The sequence below is a fragment of the Ceratotherium simum genome, chromosome 9 (genome assembly GCF_057802395.1).
Source record: "Ceratotherium simum simum isolate JZ-2026a chromosome 9, ASM5780239v1, whole genome shotgun sequence".
Lineage (NCBI taxonomy): Eukaryota > Metazoa > Chordata > Mammalia > Perissodactyla > Rhinocerotidae > Ceratotherium > Ceratotherium simum.
This window is the reverse complement of record NC_141908.1, coordinates 83,469,092-83,487,969: the sequence shown is the minus strand read 5'-3', so window position 1 is coordinate 83,487,969 and position 18,878 is coordinate 83,469,092. Positions and strand designations below refer to the sequence as shown.

The window sequence follows — 18,878 nt, the reverse complement described above, 5'->3', positions numbered from 1 at the left end:
CAACTCAGAAAGCACAGAAATGTATAACCTTAACAACAGAGAATTCAAAATAGCCATCATAAAAAAGCTTAATGAAATACAAGAAAACACAGACAGACAATTCAGTGAAATCAGGAGTTTCTTCACAAAAGACATTGAAACTATAAAAAAAAAACAATCAGAAATCTTAGAGATGAAAAACACAATAGAGGAGATGAAGACAAATCTGGAAGCCTTAAGCACCAGAGCTGACAGTATGGAGGAAAGAATTAGCAATATTGAGGACAGCAATGCAGAAGTGCTCCAGATGGAGGAGAAAAGAGAACTAAGACTAAAAAGAAATGAAGAAACTCTCCGAGAAATATCCGACTCAATTAGGAAATCCAACATAAGGATTATAGATATTCCAGAGGGAGAAGAGAGGGAAAAAGGAGCAGAGAACTTGTCCAAAGAAATAATATCTGAGAACTTCCCAAACCTGGGGAAGGAGCTGGAAATACCAGTGAATGAAATAAATAGATTTCCTAAATATATCAACACAAAAAGACCCTCTCCAAGGCATATAGTAGTAAAGCTGGCAAAAGTCAATGCCAAAGAAAAAATATTAAGGGCAGCTAGACAAAAAAAAATCACATACAAAGGATTTCCTATCAGGCTTTCAGCCGATTTCTCGACAGAAACTTTACAGGCTAGGAGAGAGTGGAACAATATATTCAAAATTCTGAAGGACAAAAACTTTCAGCCAAGAATACTCTATCCAGCAAAAATATCCTTCAGATATGACAGAGAAATAATAACCATCCCAGATAAACAAAACCTATGGGAGTTCATTGCCACAAGACCCCCACTACAAGAAGTGCTCAAGAAGGCCCTCATCCCTGAGGAAAAAAAGAGAAAGGGGATTCAAAGTTTTGAACGAGGAGGAAAATAGGTAGACAAAACCAGAAAGATTGCAGTCCTCTATCAAAATAGATTAGCAAATACTTAATTATTAAACCAAAGATCAAGGGAAGGTAAATACAAAACATAAATATAACCTCATCATGTTAAACACAAGCTCACAACACAAGAAGGAATAAGATGTGACAACAATAACATAGAAAGGGAAGAGGAAAGGGATCGAATCCACTGAGTCTAAGGGAATGAGAGGCCATCAAAAAATGGACTATCACTTCCACGAGATTTTTTATACAAACCTCATGGTAACCACTAACCAAATAATCAGAACAAAATCATACACGATAAAGAAAGAGAAAACTAAGAGAACCCCCATACAGAACTACCAAACTGCATTGGTAGTCTGAAACACATGGGACAAGAAACAAAAGAAATGCAAAAGAACGGGAAAAAGAGTGATAAAATAACAACAACAAGCCCTCATATGTCAACAATTACCCTAAATGTAAATGGACTGAACTCACCAATCAAAAGACACAGAGTGGTGGGATGGATTAAAAAACAAGACCCAACAATATGCTGCCTCCAGGAAACACATCTCAGCTCTCAAGACAAACACAGGCTCAGAGTGAAAGGATGGAAGACCATACTCCAAGCTAATGGCAAACAAAAGAAAGCAGGTGTTGCCATACTTATATCAGACAAAGTTGACTTCAAGATAAAACAAGTAATGAGAGAAAAAGAGGGGCAATATATAATGATAAAACGGACACTCCACCAAGAAGACATATCACTTTTAAACATATATGCACCCAATACAGGAGCACCAAGGTACATAAAGCAACTATTAACAAACCTAAAAGGAGATATTAACAACAACACAATAATAGTAGGGATCTTAACACCCCACTCTCATTAATGGACAGATCATCCAGACAGAAAATAAAAAAGGAAATAATGGACCTAAATGAAAAACTAGATGAGATGGACTTAATAGACCTATACAGAGCACTCCATCCAAACACAGCAGATTACACATTCTTCTTAAGTGCACATGGAACATTCTCAAGAATAGACCATATGTTGGGAAACAAGGCATGCTTATATAAATTTAAGAAGATTGAAATCATAACAAGCATCTTTTCAGACCATAATGCCATAAAGTTAGAAATCAACTACAAGGAAAAAACCGGGAAAGTGACAAAGCTGTGGAGACTCAACAACATGCTAATAAACTACCAATGGATCATTGATTAAATTAAAGGAGAAATCAAAGCATATCTAGAGATAAATGAAAATGAAAATACACCGTACCAACTCATATGGGATGCAGCAAAAGGGGTCCTGAGAGGCAAACTCATAGCAATACAGGCCCATCTTAACAAACTAGAAAAAGCCCAAATAAGCAACCTCACACTACGTCTAAGAGAACTAGAAAAAGAAAAACAAACAAAGCCTAAAGTCAGCAGAAGGAGGGAAAGAATAAAAATCAGAGCAGAAATAAATGAAATTGAAATTTAAAAAACAGTAGAAAGGATCAATGAAATTAAGAGCTGTTTCTTTGAAAAGATAAACAAAATTGACAAACCCTTAGCCAGACTCACCAAGAAAAAAAGAGAGAAGGCTTAAATAAATAAAATTAGAAGTGAAAAAGGAGAAGTTACCACAGATACCACAGAAATACAAAAGATTATAAGAGAATACTATGAAAAACTATATGCCAACAAATTGGATAATCTAGAAGAAATGGATAAATTCCTAGACTCATACAACCTCCCAAAAATGAATGAAGAAGAAATAGAGAATCTCAATAGACCAATCACAAGAGATTGAAACAGTAATCAAAAACCTCCCAAAAAAGAAAATCCAGGACCAGATGGCTTCTCTGGAGAATTTTACCAAACATTCAAAGAAGACTTAATACCTATATTTCTCAAACTATTCCAAAAAATAGAGGAAGATGGAACACTTCCCAACACATTCTATGAGGCCAACATCACCCTGATACCAAAGCCAGGCAAAGACAATACTAAGAAGGAAAACTACAGACCAATATCCCTGATGAACATAGATGCAAAAATCCTCAACAAAATGTTGGCAAACCGAATACAGCAATACATTAAAAAGATCACACACCAGGCTCAAGTGGGATTTATACCAGAGACATAGGGATGATTCATCATCCGCAAATCAATGTGATACACCACATTAACAAAACGAGGAATAAAAACCATATGATCATCTCAATAGATGCAGAGAAGACTTTTGACAAGATCCAACATCCATTTATGATAAAAACTCTCAACAAAATGGGTATAGAAGGAAAGTACCTTAACATAATAAAGGCCATATACAACAAACCCACAGCCAACATCATATTCAATGGGGAAAAACTGAAAGCCATCCCTCTGAAAACAGGAACAAGACAAGGGTGCCCACTCTCGCCACTCTTATTCAACACAGTACTGGAGGTTCTGGCCAGAGAAATTAGGCAAGAAAAAGGAATCCAAATAGGTAACGAAGAAGTGAAACTCTCGCTGTTTCCAGATGACATGATCTTATATATAGAAAACCCTAAAGAATCCATTGGAAAACTATTAGAAATAATCAACAACTACAGCCAAGTGGCAGGGTACAAAATCAACTTACAGAAATCAGTTGCATTTCTATATACCAACGACGAACTAACAGAAAGAGAACTCAAGAAGACAATCCCATTTACAATTGCAACAAAAAGAATAAAATATCTAGGAGTAAATTTACCCAAGGAAGTGAAATACCTATAAAATGAAAACTATAAGACATTATTGAGTGAAATCAATGATGACATAAAGAAATGGAAAAATATTCCATGCACTTCGATTGGAAGAATAAACATAGTTAAAATGTCTATATTACCTAAAGCAATCTACAGATTCAATCCAATCCCAATCAGAATCCCAAGGACATTCTTCACAGAAATAGAATAAAGAATACTAGCATTCATATGGGGCAATAAAAGACCCCAAATAGCTAAAGCAATCCTGAAAAAGAAGAACAAGGCTGGAGGTATCACAATCCCTAGTAACTAAAACAGCATGGTACTGGTCCAAAAACAGACACACAGATCAATGGAACAGAATTCAAAGTCCAGAAATAAAACCTCATATCTATGGGCAGCTAATCTTTGACAAAGGAGCTAAGGGCATACAGTGGAGAAAGGAAAGTCTCTTCAACAAATGGTGCTGGGAAAACTGGACAGCCACTTGCAAAAGAATGAAAGAAGACCACCATCTTTTGCCATACACAAAAATTAACTCAAAATGGATCAAAGATCTGAAGGTGAGACCTGAAACTATAAAACCCTGGAGGAAAATATAGGTAGTACACTACTCACCATCAGCCATAAAGGGATCTTCTTGAATTCCATTTCTACTCAGACAAGGGAAACAAAAGAAAAAATAAACAAGTGGGATTTCATCAGATTAAAGAGCTTCTGCAAGGCAAATGAAACCAGGATCAAAATGAATAGGGAACCCATCAGCTGGGAAAAAATATTGGCAAACCATATATCTGACAAGCAATTAATCTCCATAATATATAAAGAACTCAGACAACTGAATAACAAAAAACAAACAACCCAATCAAAAAATGGGCAGAGGAAATGAACAGACACTTCTCCAAAGAAGATATACAGATGGCCAATAGACACAAGAAAAGATGCTCAACACCACTAGTCATCAGGGAAATGCAACTCAAAACCACACTAGATATCACCTTACACCCATTAGAATGGCTATAATCACCAAGACAAAAAGCAATAAATGCTGGAGAGGCTGTGGAGGAATGGGAACCCTAATCCACTGCTGGTGGCAATGCAAACTGGTGCAACCTCTATGGAAAACAGTATGGAGATTCCTCAAAAAATTAAAAATAGAAAAACCTTATGATCCAGCTATCCCACTACTGGGTATCTACCCAATGAACCTGAAATCAACAATCCAAAGAGGCTTATGCACCCCTGTGTTCACTGCAGCATTATTCACTATAGCCAAGACATAGAAGCAACCCATGTGTCCCTCGACTGATGATTGGATAAAGAAGATGTAGTATATATATACCATGAAATACTACTCAGCCATAAAGAAAGACAAAATCATCCCATTTGCAACAACATGGATGGACCTGGAGGGTATTATGTTAAGTGAAATAAGCCAGAAAGAGAAAGACAAACAGTGCATGATTGCACTCATATGTGGAAAATAAAACAACACACAGACAGATAGAAATGTTTGGTGGTTACCAGGGGCTAGGGGGGTAGGGGGTGGGCACAAGGGGTGGAAGGATGCACTTATATGGTGACTGATAAACAAAAATGTACAACAAAAATTTCACAATAAAAAAATAAATAAATAAATAAATTTGAAGTGACTTCCTTGTGGAGAGCATTAAAAAATAAATAAATAAATAAATAAATAAATAAATAAAATAACTATAGATTCACAAGAAGTGGAAAAGATACTAAGAGAGGTCCCATGTACCCTTCACCAGTATCCTCCAATGGTTACATCCTAGATAATTATACTAAAATACCAAAACCAGGAATTGGACATTGGTGCAATGTGTCTGTTTATAGTTCCATGTCATTTTGTCACATATGTAAATTTTTGTAACCACCACTGCAATCGAGATCCAGAACTATTCCATCACCACTAAGATCTCCCTCATGCTGTCCCTTACAGTCACACCTACCCTCCTCCTCCCCATCATCCCTCACATCTGGCAACCATTAATCTGCTTTCTATCTCTATAATTTTGTCATTTCATAAATGTTATATAAATGGAATCACACAGTATGTCAGCTTTTGAGATTGGCTTTTTTCATGCAGAGTAATGACCTCAAGATCCATTTGAGCTGTTGTACATATCAAATTTGTTCTTTTTGTATTGCTGAATGGTATTCCATGGTATGTCTGTGACCTAGGTATATCATTATATCTGAAATGAGTTTCAAACTTCATAGACAGCATCCAGTTAGGTCATGTTTTTAATAGACTCTTTCAATCTCTGTTCATTGGTATATTTAGACCATTTCTTTTTAACATAATATTGATACATTAAGGCTAAGTCCATCATTTTATTTTTCATTTTCTGTTGTTCTATTTTTCATTTCTCTGCTTTATTTTTCCTGCCATCTTGTGACTTACTTGGACATTTTGTTGAATTCCATTTGATGTGTCTTTCTGTATATTGCTCTTGGTGGTTGCTCTAGGTACTTCATTATGTAGCTTAATGTGGAAACTTGGATCGTTGAATTTTCACCTTTCTTCTCTTATGAGGAGGCACTAAAAGCTACAAATCTCCCTCTAAGCTCTGCTTTAGCTTCTCCCACAATTTTTTACACATTGAGCTTTCATATTTATTAAGTTTAAATTTTTGCCATGGATCATATAATTTCCAACCATTTGTGTATTGTCTACATATTTTATTTTAATTGATTTTCAATTAATTCTTTTGTGGTCAGATAATATACTCTGTATGATTTTAATCTTGAGATTTATTGAGACTTGTTTCACAGCCCAGCATATGTTCTATCTTGATGAACCTTTGGTGTGTACTTTAAAAGAATGTGAATTTTGTAGTTATTGGGTATTGTATTCTATAAATGTCATTTTAATCAAATTTTTTTAAAGATATCCTATGGAAGTTTTTGTCCAATTGTTTTAGCAATTATTAAAAGAATGGCATTTAAAAAATTCCAATTTGGCTATGTGGGATTTGGCTATGTCTCCCTTTGGTTCTGACAATTTTTACGTAGTGTAATTTGAATCTCCTAAATGTACGCATATTTAGGATTGTTATTTCTTCTTGGTAAATTGATTCTTTTATCATTTTGAAATGTCCCTCCACCTTGGTAATACTCGTCCTGAAGTCTACTTAGGCACCCCAACTTTCTTATACTTATAGTATGCACATAATATACCTTTTTCCACCCTTTTAATGTCTACATATCTGTTATCTTTACATTTTTCCGCTTCTTTATAGTTAGAGTACATTTCTTGAAGACAGCATATAATTGAGTCATATTTTTACTAGCCATTCTGACAATCTCTGCCTTTTAAGTGAAATGTTTAGTCCATTTATGTTGAATACAATCATTGCTATGAGCAGGTTTAAATCTAACATATTGGTATTTGCATTCTATGTGTCCTATCTTTTCTTTGTTCTTCTGTACCTACTTTTTTACCTCTTATTAGGGGAGGGGATCAATCAAGTATTTCTTAGTATTTCACTTGTGTTATTTTTTAGCAGTTAAGTACACAGACTTGATTATGCATCCTGAACTTATCAGAGCCTATATTTAAATAATATTGAACTATTTCACAAACCATATAAGAACTTTATAATCATAAACTCAATTTTTCTCCCCTCGCCTTTGTCCCTTTTAGATTTTCTTCTACATAATTTATAAACCCTAATAAGAGGATATTATGTTTACTTTAAGCAGTCAATAGACTTTTAAATTAACTAGATTTTAGATATAGATATAGATATAAAGATAGGTATAAATATAGCAATAAATAAGAATAGATATACAGATTTGTTTTTCAGTCTGTCATTTTTACCCACATATATACCTATTCTGGTACTCCTCATTCCTTCCTGCCAATCTGTGCTTCCATCTGGCATGTTTCTCTTTTGTCTAGAGAATTTTTTTGAGAATTTCTTATACTGAAGGTCTGATGAAGATTAAATCTCTCAGATTTTTTCTGTCTGAAAAATATCACTATTTTGCCTTTATCTTAATGCAGATTCTCATTTTAAAGATGTCATTCCACTGTATTCTGGCCTCCACTGTTTCTGACTAAAAGACAGCCAGCTTTTTGTTGTTGCTCCCCTGAACATAATGCGCCCTTTTCTCTCACTGCTTTAAGATGTTCTTTTTACTTTGATTTACAGCAGTTTGACTATGATGTGTGTAGATATGGTTCTCTTTTTATTTATCCAGGGTTTGCTGAATTTCTGGGACCTGTGGATTGACTTATTTCACCCATTTTAGAAAATTCTTGGCCATTGTCTCCTCAAATATTTATTTTGTTCCATTCTCTCTGTTTTTTTTTTTTTTTTTTTGAGGAAAATCAGCCCTGAGCTAACATCCATGCCAATCCTCCTCTTTCTGCTGAGGAAGACTGGCCCTGAGCTAACATCTATTGCCAGTCTTCCTCCTTCTTTCCCTTTTTCTCCCCAAGGCCCCAGTAGATAGTTGTATGTCATAGTTGCACATCCTTCTAGTTGCTGTATGTGGGATGCGGCCTCAGCATGGCCGGACAAGCAGTGCGTCCGTGCATGCCCGGGATCCGAACCCAGGCCACCAGTAGTGGAGTGCGCACACTTAACTGCTAAGCCATGGGGCCAGCCCCTTCTCTCTCTCTCTTTACCTCTAATTTCACATGTTAGACCACATATTGTCTCAGATGGTTCAGGTTTTTTAATCTATTTTTTCTCCTAATGCTTCAGTTGAATAATTTCTATTGCTCTCTCTTCAAGTTCACTGATCCTTTATCATGCTGTGTCCAGTCTGATGCTGAGAATATCAAATGAATTCTTCATTTTTGAACTGAATATTTCAATTCTAGAATTTCTGCTTGGTTATTCTTTTTTTAATTTTCATTTCTCTGCTGACTTTCCCATCTGTTTTATGCACCTTTTTCACTAAATCATCTAATATATTGATAATAGTTATTATTAAGTCCTCATCTGCAAATTCCAATATCTGGAATATCTGTTTTTTCTGCTCTTACTTTTTTTTTTTCTTTTTTACAAATAATCCTAACATTTTTTGTTGTTGTTGTTGTTTTTAAGAAGATTGGCCCTACACTAACATCTGCTGCCAATCTTCCTCTTTTTTTTCCTTTTTTCTTCCCAAAGCCCCAGTACAGAGTTGTGTATCATAGTTGTAGAGTTGTGGCTCTTCTACATGGGACACTGCCTCAGCATGGCTTGACAAGCGGTGAGTAGGTCTGCACCCAGGATCTGAACCATGAACCCCGGGCCGCTGAAGCAGAGCATGCAAACTTAACCACTATGCCACCAGGCTGGCCCCTCTGCTCTTATTTTTAATCTAGATTTTGGGTAACTGTAATTTTGCCTTGTAATTTTTATTACATTCCAGGCATTGTAGGTAAAAGAATAGTAGGGACTGATGTAGTAACATCCTGGAGAGGGCAATCTTCTTCCTCTTCCAGGCTTCTTGGGTGGGGAGGCTGGATTACTCTGTTGTTAAACTGGGGTTGTGCTTTGTTGTAGTTTTTGTTTTTTAAGATTCCTTTTATCCTGGTCTTAGGATTTGAGAGCAGAATCAAGACTTTTCCTTCAGCAGACTTCGAGCACCTCTAGTGGCCATTATATGGGTTTTAGTCCATCTGACAGTTTTTCAAGCCACAGGACTCTTTCTGCTTTCTGAACCATCCATCAGCTTTCTGAGTTGGTGAGGATTTCACTTTGCTCTCAGGCTCTGCCCTGGGCTTTCTGTATCTTAGGAGCCTTCATTCCACCCCGACTCCCCGCCCCAGGCCTCAGCTAGCCACTGCCTTACTTTAGATGAAGGTCCCTCGTGCCTAGGGAAGACCTTTCTCAGCCCTGTTTCCTCAGGCTGCTGCCTTTCACTCAGTGAGACCCGTGCACCTCGGGGATTTCCTGCCCTCCTCCTGACCTGCAGGCTGCAGCAGTCACGCCCTCAGTGAGGCCACGTGCCTCCAAAGATGTCTCTCAGCTCTTCTGTTCTGCCCCACGCCTCTAGCTAACTGCTGCCTTTCACCGTGTGAGAGCCCTATGCACGTCTTGGAGAATTTCTCTTAGCCCACTTGCCCCCAGCCTCTGGCATGCCTCCAAGCACTCAGTGAGGCCCCAGGGGAAAGAATCGGCTGGTGGTTGACAGCTCACAGAGACTCAGGCTCCCTCCCTGGAATCCTGAGCCCTGATGCCAGCCAGCCCTTGTCTGTTAACAGTTGGTTAAAGAGTTGGGCTCTTTTCTTTCTATCCCCTTCTACAGCCTGACTGCTCCTCTTCTGCTGCAGACCCGGGATGAATGCACGGGTCTCTTCTCTTTTAGAAAGGGCTTGCCCACCTCCAGAATTAGGATCATTTAGATTTCTTGGCATCCTCAGCTCACTGGTGGGTTTTTACGAATTATTGATTTTGCATCTTACTCAACTTATTCTCATTGTCACAACTTCCTACATCCTAACTGGAAGCAGAAGACTTTGCCTCTTCTTCCTTTTTTTTAAACATTTACTACATATTATTTTCTGTTAATAAAATATTAAAACTTTTTAGAGAAAATATTTGGATAATGTGGAAAATAAAAAAGGGAGGAGAAGAAAAATCTCCTGATTTCCTACCAAACAGAAAGAAACACTGTGTGCCATGTATTTCTTTTCATTCTATTAGGCATCATTTCCTATTGTTTTGAGCACCTGCATTCCCAATTTATATATGTTCATTACCTGATTTTTTATCAGTTAACTGTATAAGAAAAGAATTTCACAAGGCCACAAACTCTTTACAAAATATATATATATATATATATATATGAGCTTTGCATTGGAAATTTAAATTCTTTGGACTATTCACTATAATAATTAATGTTTCAATGAATTTTTTTCCCATTCAGTTCCCCCACTCCAAATCCTTATGCTTGAATCTTAGAAGTAAAATTATAAGATCGAAGGATATGACCCCTTTGAGGTTTTTTAAAATATATTGCTAAATTGCTTTCTAAAAATTCATATAGCCTTTAGACATGAGATATATTATATGGTAATTTCTACGCCATGCTACTGTTTTAACTATCCTACTCTAAAGAATTTAATAACCTCATGGCCTATCATAAGAGTTCCTTCCCTTCTTTTTATTAAAATTTATTATCTCAGTTTGTCAGACCAATGATACGGAAATTATTTAAAGAAAAAAATAATAGATGTTTAAAAATCTTCGTCTTATTTCCCAAATAAGATGTGGCATTTATTGTAAATGCACATTATTTTTTTTACTTTTTCTTCCTTATACAAAAACTCTCATTATTAATTAATAATTAATTAATAATTAATATCTCATAAATATGTAATATCATTTTGCCCTACAGTGTATCAAAACTTCAGGAGACATCCAGTTTTCTTACTAAAGGATATTTAGTTTTCTTAAGTTTTCTCAAATTATTGCTTAAGGGTTATAAACAATAGAAAACACTTTTTATATTTTTAATTAAGGAGATAAAATTATGCTAACAAAATTTTTCAAATTTTTCAGTTAACTTTTAAGTCATTTTTATATTAAATAGTACAGATCTTGGGAATATTATGATCCTTAGCTTTTGTGATTCTTGGAACACACAGTAATCACAAAGAACAGTTATAAGATTAGAGCTCAGTGTAAATAAAACTGTGATTTAATTTAATGGCCATTTAAAAGCTGTGAAAGGCTTGCATTTGTCATCATTTAATGTACAAAAAATTCACCACAGAGTACACTAAATGTTGTGAATGCTTATTTCTGTTAATGAAATCTAAATTATTTTAAAGAACTTTAATTAACTCAATATTGGCCTCAGTTCCATCGTAGAGCACGTAACAATCTCCTCACACTGACTGATTTTATCTAAGAAGCTTGTCAACGATGAAATTCAAAACTGAAGGTCTTTCAGCCACTTACTAACAAGCTCATTAAGGTGGTAGTGCTTTGTGTTAGAAAAGAAGAAAGTTAAGAAAAGAAGTTCTGAAATTAATGCAAAATCAAAGAAATACTCAACTCATCATTCTCCCCCTACTGCTCACACCCCCTCCTCCCAAAAAAAAAATCATCAAGCCAAAGAAAAATGTCTAAGGGTGGGAGAGTTTATCTATAATGACACTCTCAGGGTCCTCATAAAAACCATTTACACATCAATTTACCATTCATATCAATTTACTCATCACATGCATACGTCATCTTACATTTGACTCACGAGGTCTGAGTGATATGAATTTAAGCATGACTTTTAAAGCACCTCGTATAACTTAAAAGTAACTGTCTAGAAGTTTTCAAAGTTTACATAGGATTTCTATGCTGCAAACAGCACTGACGAGAAATCTGGGGAGCAGGATTTTCCTGTGGACTCTGCCGCCAGTGAGCTGTGTCACTGCCCACCTCTTGATCTCTGGTTCTGATGGACTCATGTTCAATTAAGGGCTCGTCTGGAAGCCCTGAACGACACCCTGGCTCCGCTTTAGCTAATCTTTCACATACCAACGAGTCACCTACTGGAAAATCTGATGAGACGGAACATACATCTCCAAATACAAAGCTGCTCCAGGAATGCAGAGCGAGCTGAGAGGTGGCCATTCATAGCCAACAAGAGGAAACCATGAACCCTATTGCTGATTACCTACTTGGATTTTTATACATAATATAATATAGCATAACACAATGTAATGTATTATGTGTGTGTAATAATACACACACATATGCCTATTTATAAGTACATATGAATATATCTCAACCAAGTAACTAACCTAAAGAAAATACCAGAATGCTTCAGGTCCTAGACCTTGCCTTAAGGCATCCGAAAAGATCCCAACCTTGCTCTTATCTTTTATGCTCTTTGTGTCATAGAATAAGAGGCTTTTTATATACCATGATTGACAATCAAGAATTGCATAAAAACATTATTCTGCTTTCCCTTAGGGGTTCGCAAATACAAAAATACCGTTACCTTTCCTATGCTGGTATCTGGCTGCAGAAAGCGAAGGCAGTCTGAATAATTAGCCCATGTTTTATTTAAACTGTGCATAAAATCCCATGTTCCATTGGGGTTACAGTGTCGGAAAGCAACTCCTGTAAAGACATGAAGAAAAACACTGAGATTGCTCAGGTCACTTAGAGTCCATTACAAAAATAAAAAGTTCCAAATTAATCATTTCAGAAAAATTCAATACCTTTATGATTGAAGTCATAAATATAAGGAGGGCATGGGACAGCCGAGATTTTCCCCACTGTTCCTCTGGGCCAACATATGAGTCCATCCCATTCTGGAAAACAATTTCCCTCTGATAAGGAAAAAAATTAAAAAGGAAATAAACAAAAATGCAGTTGGAACCAGAGAGAAAATGCATTCAAAATACAAAATTTCAGGTCACTGCCGGTGGCAAAATGTAAAACAAATTGGTAGTTTGGGAAAATAGAATGGGGTAAATATGATGCAAATATCCCAGAATTCATCTTCCTAGCCTCATCAAGGGCCCACTAATAGGAACATTTGATTTGCATAAATTAAAAATATTTTAGTGATTCCTATATATATGTTATAGCAGTTATAGCAATTAATATACAAGAAAATTGAAATTCATTGTGAACAACGTCTGTAGTAAAACTCCCCCAACTATCATACTTGTAGCTACATTTTTTACCCTAGATTTTTTTAAATTACTGTTAAAAAAATATGACGCATGAAACAGATTGAGCTTCATGGGTAAGCTCCAAGATTGGGGTTTACCTTTTTACCAATAATTTTAATAATTTCTTTGAGTCTGATACTCGTCTCAAAGAACATTCTCATAAGCTCTACTCTCCTGGAGACGCATCCAGACCCTGCCGCTTCTCACAGCCTCCGCTGCACCACACGGTCCAGGCCGCCTCATCTCCAGCCTGCATTAATGCAGCAGCTGCCACTGGCCTTCCTGAGTCCATTCCTGCTATCCTTTCATTTACTCTTCACAATAGCCCAAGTCCTCCCAAGACTTCCCATCTCACTCTGAGCAAAGGCCATGTCTTTACGAGGTCTGAAGGCCCTACAGGGTCTGCTCTCTCCCCTGGCTTATCCCCCTGACCTCAGCTCCTGCTAAGGTCCTTCTTGCTCTTCCCTGACTTCCACGCCATTCCCCTAGATAGCCCCAAGGCCTATTCCCTCATCTCCTACAGATTTCTACTCAAATGTCAATTCTGAGTAAAGTTTCCCCATTTAACAGTGCACCCCAAAACACTCCCTGTCCCCTTTCCTGCAGTATTTTTCACCTGAGCTCTCATCACCTTCCAGTATTAAGTGTTATTTTATTATCGCTTTCCTAAACCCTGAGAGCGGGGAGTTTCTTCTCTTTTGTTTCACACATTAGCCACGTTCTTGAAACAGCACCCGATGCCTGATAGGGGCTTAACAAACACTCAGTCAATGTCAATACTCTGTTCTCCAAGATTCCTCTCCACGAGTTGTGTATTGAACTTCCAAGAAGAGAGCATATCAGCCAGGTCATACCCCAAATTCCCAAAAAGAGACTACTTTTAATGAGTGCTGTATTCGTTTTCTATTGTTGTTACCCAAAAAATTACCACAAACTTAGTGGCTTCAAATAACCCAAATTTATTATCTCATTATTTCGGTAGATCAGAAGCCCAGTGACCTCGGCTGGATCTCTGCTCATAGACCACAAGACAGAAAGCAAGGGCTGGGCTGGCTGCATTGCTTGCTGAGGACCTGGGGGAGAAGCAGCTTCCTTGCTCATTCCAGTTGCTGGCAGAATTCAGCTCCTTGCACTTGTAGGACTGAGGTCCCCGCTTCCTTGCTGGTTGTCAGCTGAGGGCCATTCCCAACGTCTAGAAGCCACTTGCATCCCTCAGCCGGTGGCCCCTTTCCTCCGTCTTCAAAGTCAGCAAGGCAGGTTGAATCATCACATTTCGAGTCTCCCCCACTCTCCATTTCTCAGACTCACTCTCTGTCTTTCTCTTCCACTTCTAAGTGTCCCTGTGATTACACTGGGCTCATCCAGATAATCCAGAATAATTCACCCTATTTTAAGGTCCATAACCTTAATTCCATCTGCAATGCCCCTTTGCCATGTAACATAACATACACAGGATAATACCAGATAACAGGGCATGGATGTCTCTGGGGGGCCACTATTCTGCCCCCACAAGTACTATCCATTATAGCTCTCTCAATTTTTAGTCACCAATTACACTAAGGTAACGCTGAGGATTTCTGTTCTAGCTAATGTTCATGATGCCAAGTGATCTGATCAGTTTCGAATAATCAGCATAACAGAACCTCACACAAAGACTGCTCTCTACATAAAAGAATTCAGCCAGAACCTGAAGTTAACTCCTTAGTGTCACCATACCACTAGGAGCACATACTCCATTTGCTTTGCACACTGCTGAAGCCATAAGAAAGGAAAATGTCTTTCCTCGCCCACACTCCCCAGAGAAGAGAACATCTTGGAAACAGCCTCACTTTGCTCATAAAAGCCTGCACTTTACATATCACGAGCGACCCAGGAACTCATCACACTGGCTTCTGCTTCCGGTGCACAGCCGCACCGGCCTCTTTCCACCATTACCTGCCCTGTGTTTGTCTGTGTTCCTTCTTGTTTACACAGTGTAAGAGTCAACCTCTCATCAGCTTTGCCCTCGACACTCCTCCCACGTTGATACCACTCCATGTGGCTTCCCACCCGCTCACGTAGTCTTTAACAGTCACCCACCCTTATTCATCTGGACGGTCCAATCCTTGGCTAGATATCAGTTGTGCCATCTACATAAATTGGACCTCGACACACATTCTTGTGTTCCTGTAACTAGTTGTCCCTCTAAAATGCAGGCTGCAATGTCGTGTGAGATTTCCTGGCAAGAGTTAGTTACATGATGGAATAAGATCTTCACACAAGTCCAAAATCCAATGACCAGTGTACTCTATAATTACATAGTTTTTAAACTGCTATGCAGAAAACTCTGCTGATTTTTTTCCTCATGCTCTAAAAGGGACAGTTTTCTAGTTTCCTGCAAGATACCACCCCCCACATGTACACACACAGGCATACCCCCAAAACTCAGAAAAGCAATACTCCCCCAAAATGATGTTTCTGTAGATCATGATCATCTCTCTGGTGGTTCTTTGACAAAGAGAAGGATAAATATTCACAAAAGGTTGAAAAGATTAGGGAAGCTAGGACCTCCACAGATAATAGATCTTAATTAACATCTTTGATCATCATTTCTCATTCTATGTGAGTAAATACTTTCATTATACAGCAACAAACTAATTAATTGCCTAATGACTCACCAATCTCCCTTTATAAATTAGCACCATTAATTACATTCCCTGCAATCTTCTATGTGAGCCAGGACAAACTAATTATTAGTGAAGCTTGTCAACCACAATATTTACAGGACAATCTGCAATATGGAGAATCTAACGTTGTCTCTTTTCAGTCCTACAGCTGCCCGTAACACATGACTACACATTTGGGAAGTGGAGCCGGGACCAATCATATATTGGTTTTTGTTTTAAACACTTGAACAGTTTCATAACCAGGTATTTGCATGCACACTTCCTTTTCTTTTTTCACAGTCATTAGGAAAAATTTTATTTCCTTTCTATTATAAAATTTTTTTCAGAAATAAACATAGAATATTATATATCCATCATCAAAAACTGACAGCTATTACTATTTTACCATGTTTATTTCATCTAATTTATTTTTACTGTGGTATTTTAAAGTAAATTGCAGACAGCATAACAGCTCGCTCCTAAATATTTTGATATGCATCTCTCAATTTTAGGAGAATTTGGAAAGAAAAAGTTCTTAAATTAGCTAGTGAATTAAAAATGTCATTCCAGTCTTTTACACTTATAAAGTGAAGAAATTTTTAGCCAATTTACATATAATTAGACATTTTCATGGAATGGTAGAACAAAGTTTGACCAGATTTAATTCTATCCTATTTGTACAGAGAAAGATCTCAAAGAAGTGTCTTTTCTCTTTTAATATTTTTCATCCACTTGTTCCCCCTGATTCACATCTTCACAAATTTTAGATGTTCCACAAGGTTACACTAGACCATTTACCCCATCTATGGGGAGCTCGTTTGCTGTGTGACTGGCTATTCACACTGGCTTGCCTTTGCCCTTCCTGTTCGCTGTGCCTGGAAGGCCTTGCTACTTCCTCTTCTACACGTCTAATTCCCATTTCTTTAATTTTAGGATGAGATCATTATTCCTCCAGGAAGCCTCCTCTAGTCCTTCCCTGATGAATTATGATGCTTTTTCAGTGGCTCCACAGCTGTGATTCCTTTGTTGTTAAATTTACACACCATCTGAAAAGTGGCTACCTCCCCTACTATGTCATCATCTCCACAGGGCAAGGACAGATTCATTTTTTTCAGTGTTTACTACAGAAGCAACACACTGTGGGCACAGAATAACATTTGTTGAACTGTTAAAGGGACACTGAAGATGATAATGTTGGACTAGATCATCTCTGACACATCTTCGAGCTTAGAGTTTCATGAGACCTCACAGAAAACTGTCCATTCGGCCCTCACAGACAACAATCCTTGTAAATTCCCTGATGGTGATGCTGCTCGCTCAGTGTTCTCTAGAGGCAGCGGGAGTGACCCCCGTTTCTGACACTATTAGTCCAACCATTCAGAGAACTCCTTCCTAGGTCAAGAAGCCTACAAGGGCTGGATTAATGCAAAAATTTTCTTTCTTAAAACATGGCTTAGCTGGTTATAAATTAAAGGAATAAATCTGGGGCCAGAAATTATCCCACAGGGCCAGCAAGCGCTGCATTGGGGGCTCACCATGAAGGGGTCTACTGACCTGCTGGCTTAGAGCTTGGTTTTGATGGTGTTCAGGTAACAAAAGATGAGCCTAAGGCCTGAGAATGTTGGGAAATTAGAATGAAACCCCTGTATAAGGTCAGGATCCCCAAAAGATGACCCCATTAGAGAATGAACAAGAAATAAAACCATTCTTCAGAAAGAGGTTGCCTTGTTCTACTCTTGGCTCCATTTAGGGTTGGAGTAGGAAACAGCGAAGAAAAAAATTCTCTGAAAATTTCTAACCACAAGCTCACATTCATGTGTGGTCTGAATTTAGTTTAAAGTGGACTTAGGTCAATAGCTCCTCTAGGCATCTTGCAGAAGCAAACATAAATTTGCTCTGGAGGAATGCACTTTAAATGAGGACCTCACAAGTTCTTTATCATAAATCATTAGGCACACAGGAAATAAGCCACCACATGTGGTAGTCAGCATTGACAAGCAAAGTCCATGGATATTAGAATTATAAATTGCAGAATATAAAATAGGTTTAAGAAAAAAAAAGAAGAGGGGCCGGCCCCGTGGTGTAGTGGTTAAGTGCGCACATTCCACTGCGGTGGCCCAGGGTTTGGATCCCAGGCACGCACCAACGCACTACTTGTCAAGCCATGCTGTGGTGGCATCCCATATAAAGTGGAGGAAGATGGGCACAGATGTTAGCCCAGGGCCAGTCTTCCTCAGCAAAAAAGAGGAAGATTGGTGACAGATGTTAGCTCAGGGCTGATCTTCCTCACAAAAAAAAAAAAGAAAAGAAAAAGAGATTGAAAGGATATTGAAGATACACGAATATCAAAATTGAATACAAAGATTTCAGAAAATGAAAAATAGAATAAGGGCCAGCCCCGTGGCTTAGCGGTTAAAGTGTGCACGCGCCGCTACTGGCGGTCCAGGTTCGGATCCCGGGCGCGCACCGACGTACCACTTCTCCGGCTATGCTGAGGTGGTGTCCCACATACAGCAACTAGAAGGATATGCACCTATGATATACAACTATCTACTGGGGCTTTGGGGGAAAAAAAAAAAAGGAGGAGGATTGGCAATAGATGTTAGCTCAGGGCTGACCTTCCTCACAAAAAAAAAAAAAATAGAATAATCAAAATTAACTTAATGGATGGATTAAACAGCCATTAGACAAAGCTAAACAAAGAATCAGCATTTTGGAAAATATATTTGAAGAAATTACCAAAACATTAGTAGAGAAACAAAGAAAAGGAAAACATACAAGACATGAAGACACAAAGAGTAGTGTGAGAAGGTCCCACATTGGTGGACTTAAAGTTCCAAAAGGAGAGAGCAGGAGGATGGGGGAGAACCAAATTTTCAAAGAAAAAATAGCAAAACATTCCCACCACTGAATAAAGACACAGATTCTCAGACTCCGGAAATCAAAT

At 37.8% G+C, this 18,878-nt stretch overlaps 1 protein-coding gene across 1 annotated transcript in view; it reads right to left on the bottom strand.

Moving 5' to 3' along the window:
• Positions 1 to 12,726, bottom strand: part of PTH2R (parathyroid hormone 2 receptor) — a 53,820-nt gene extending 41,094 nt beyond the window's left edge. The window contains exon 1 of the mRNA XM_004426854.3: positions 12,605 to 12,726. Coding sequence (XP_004426911.2) covers positions 12,605 to 12,682 — 78 coding nt within the window. The 5' untranslated portion in view covers positions 12,683 to 12,726. The remainder of the gene's footprint in view (positions 1 to 12,604) is intronic.
• Positions 12,727 to 18,878: the final 6,152 nt, after the last annotated feature.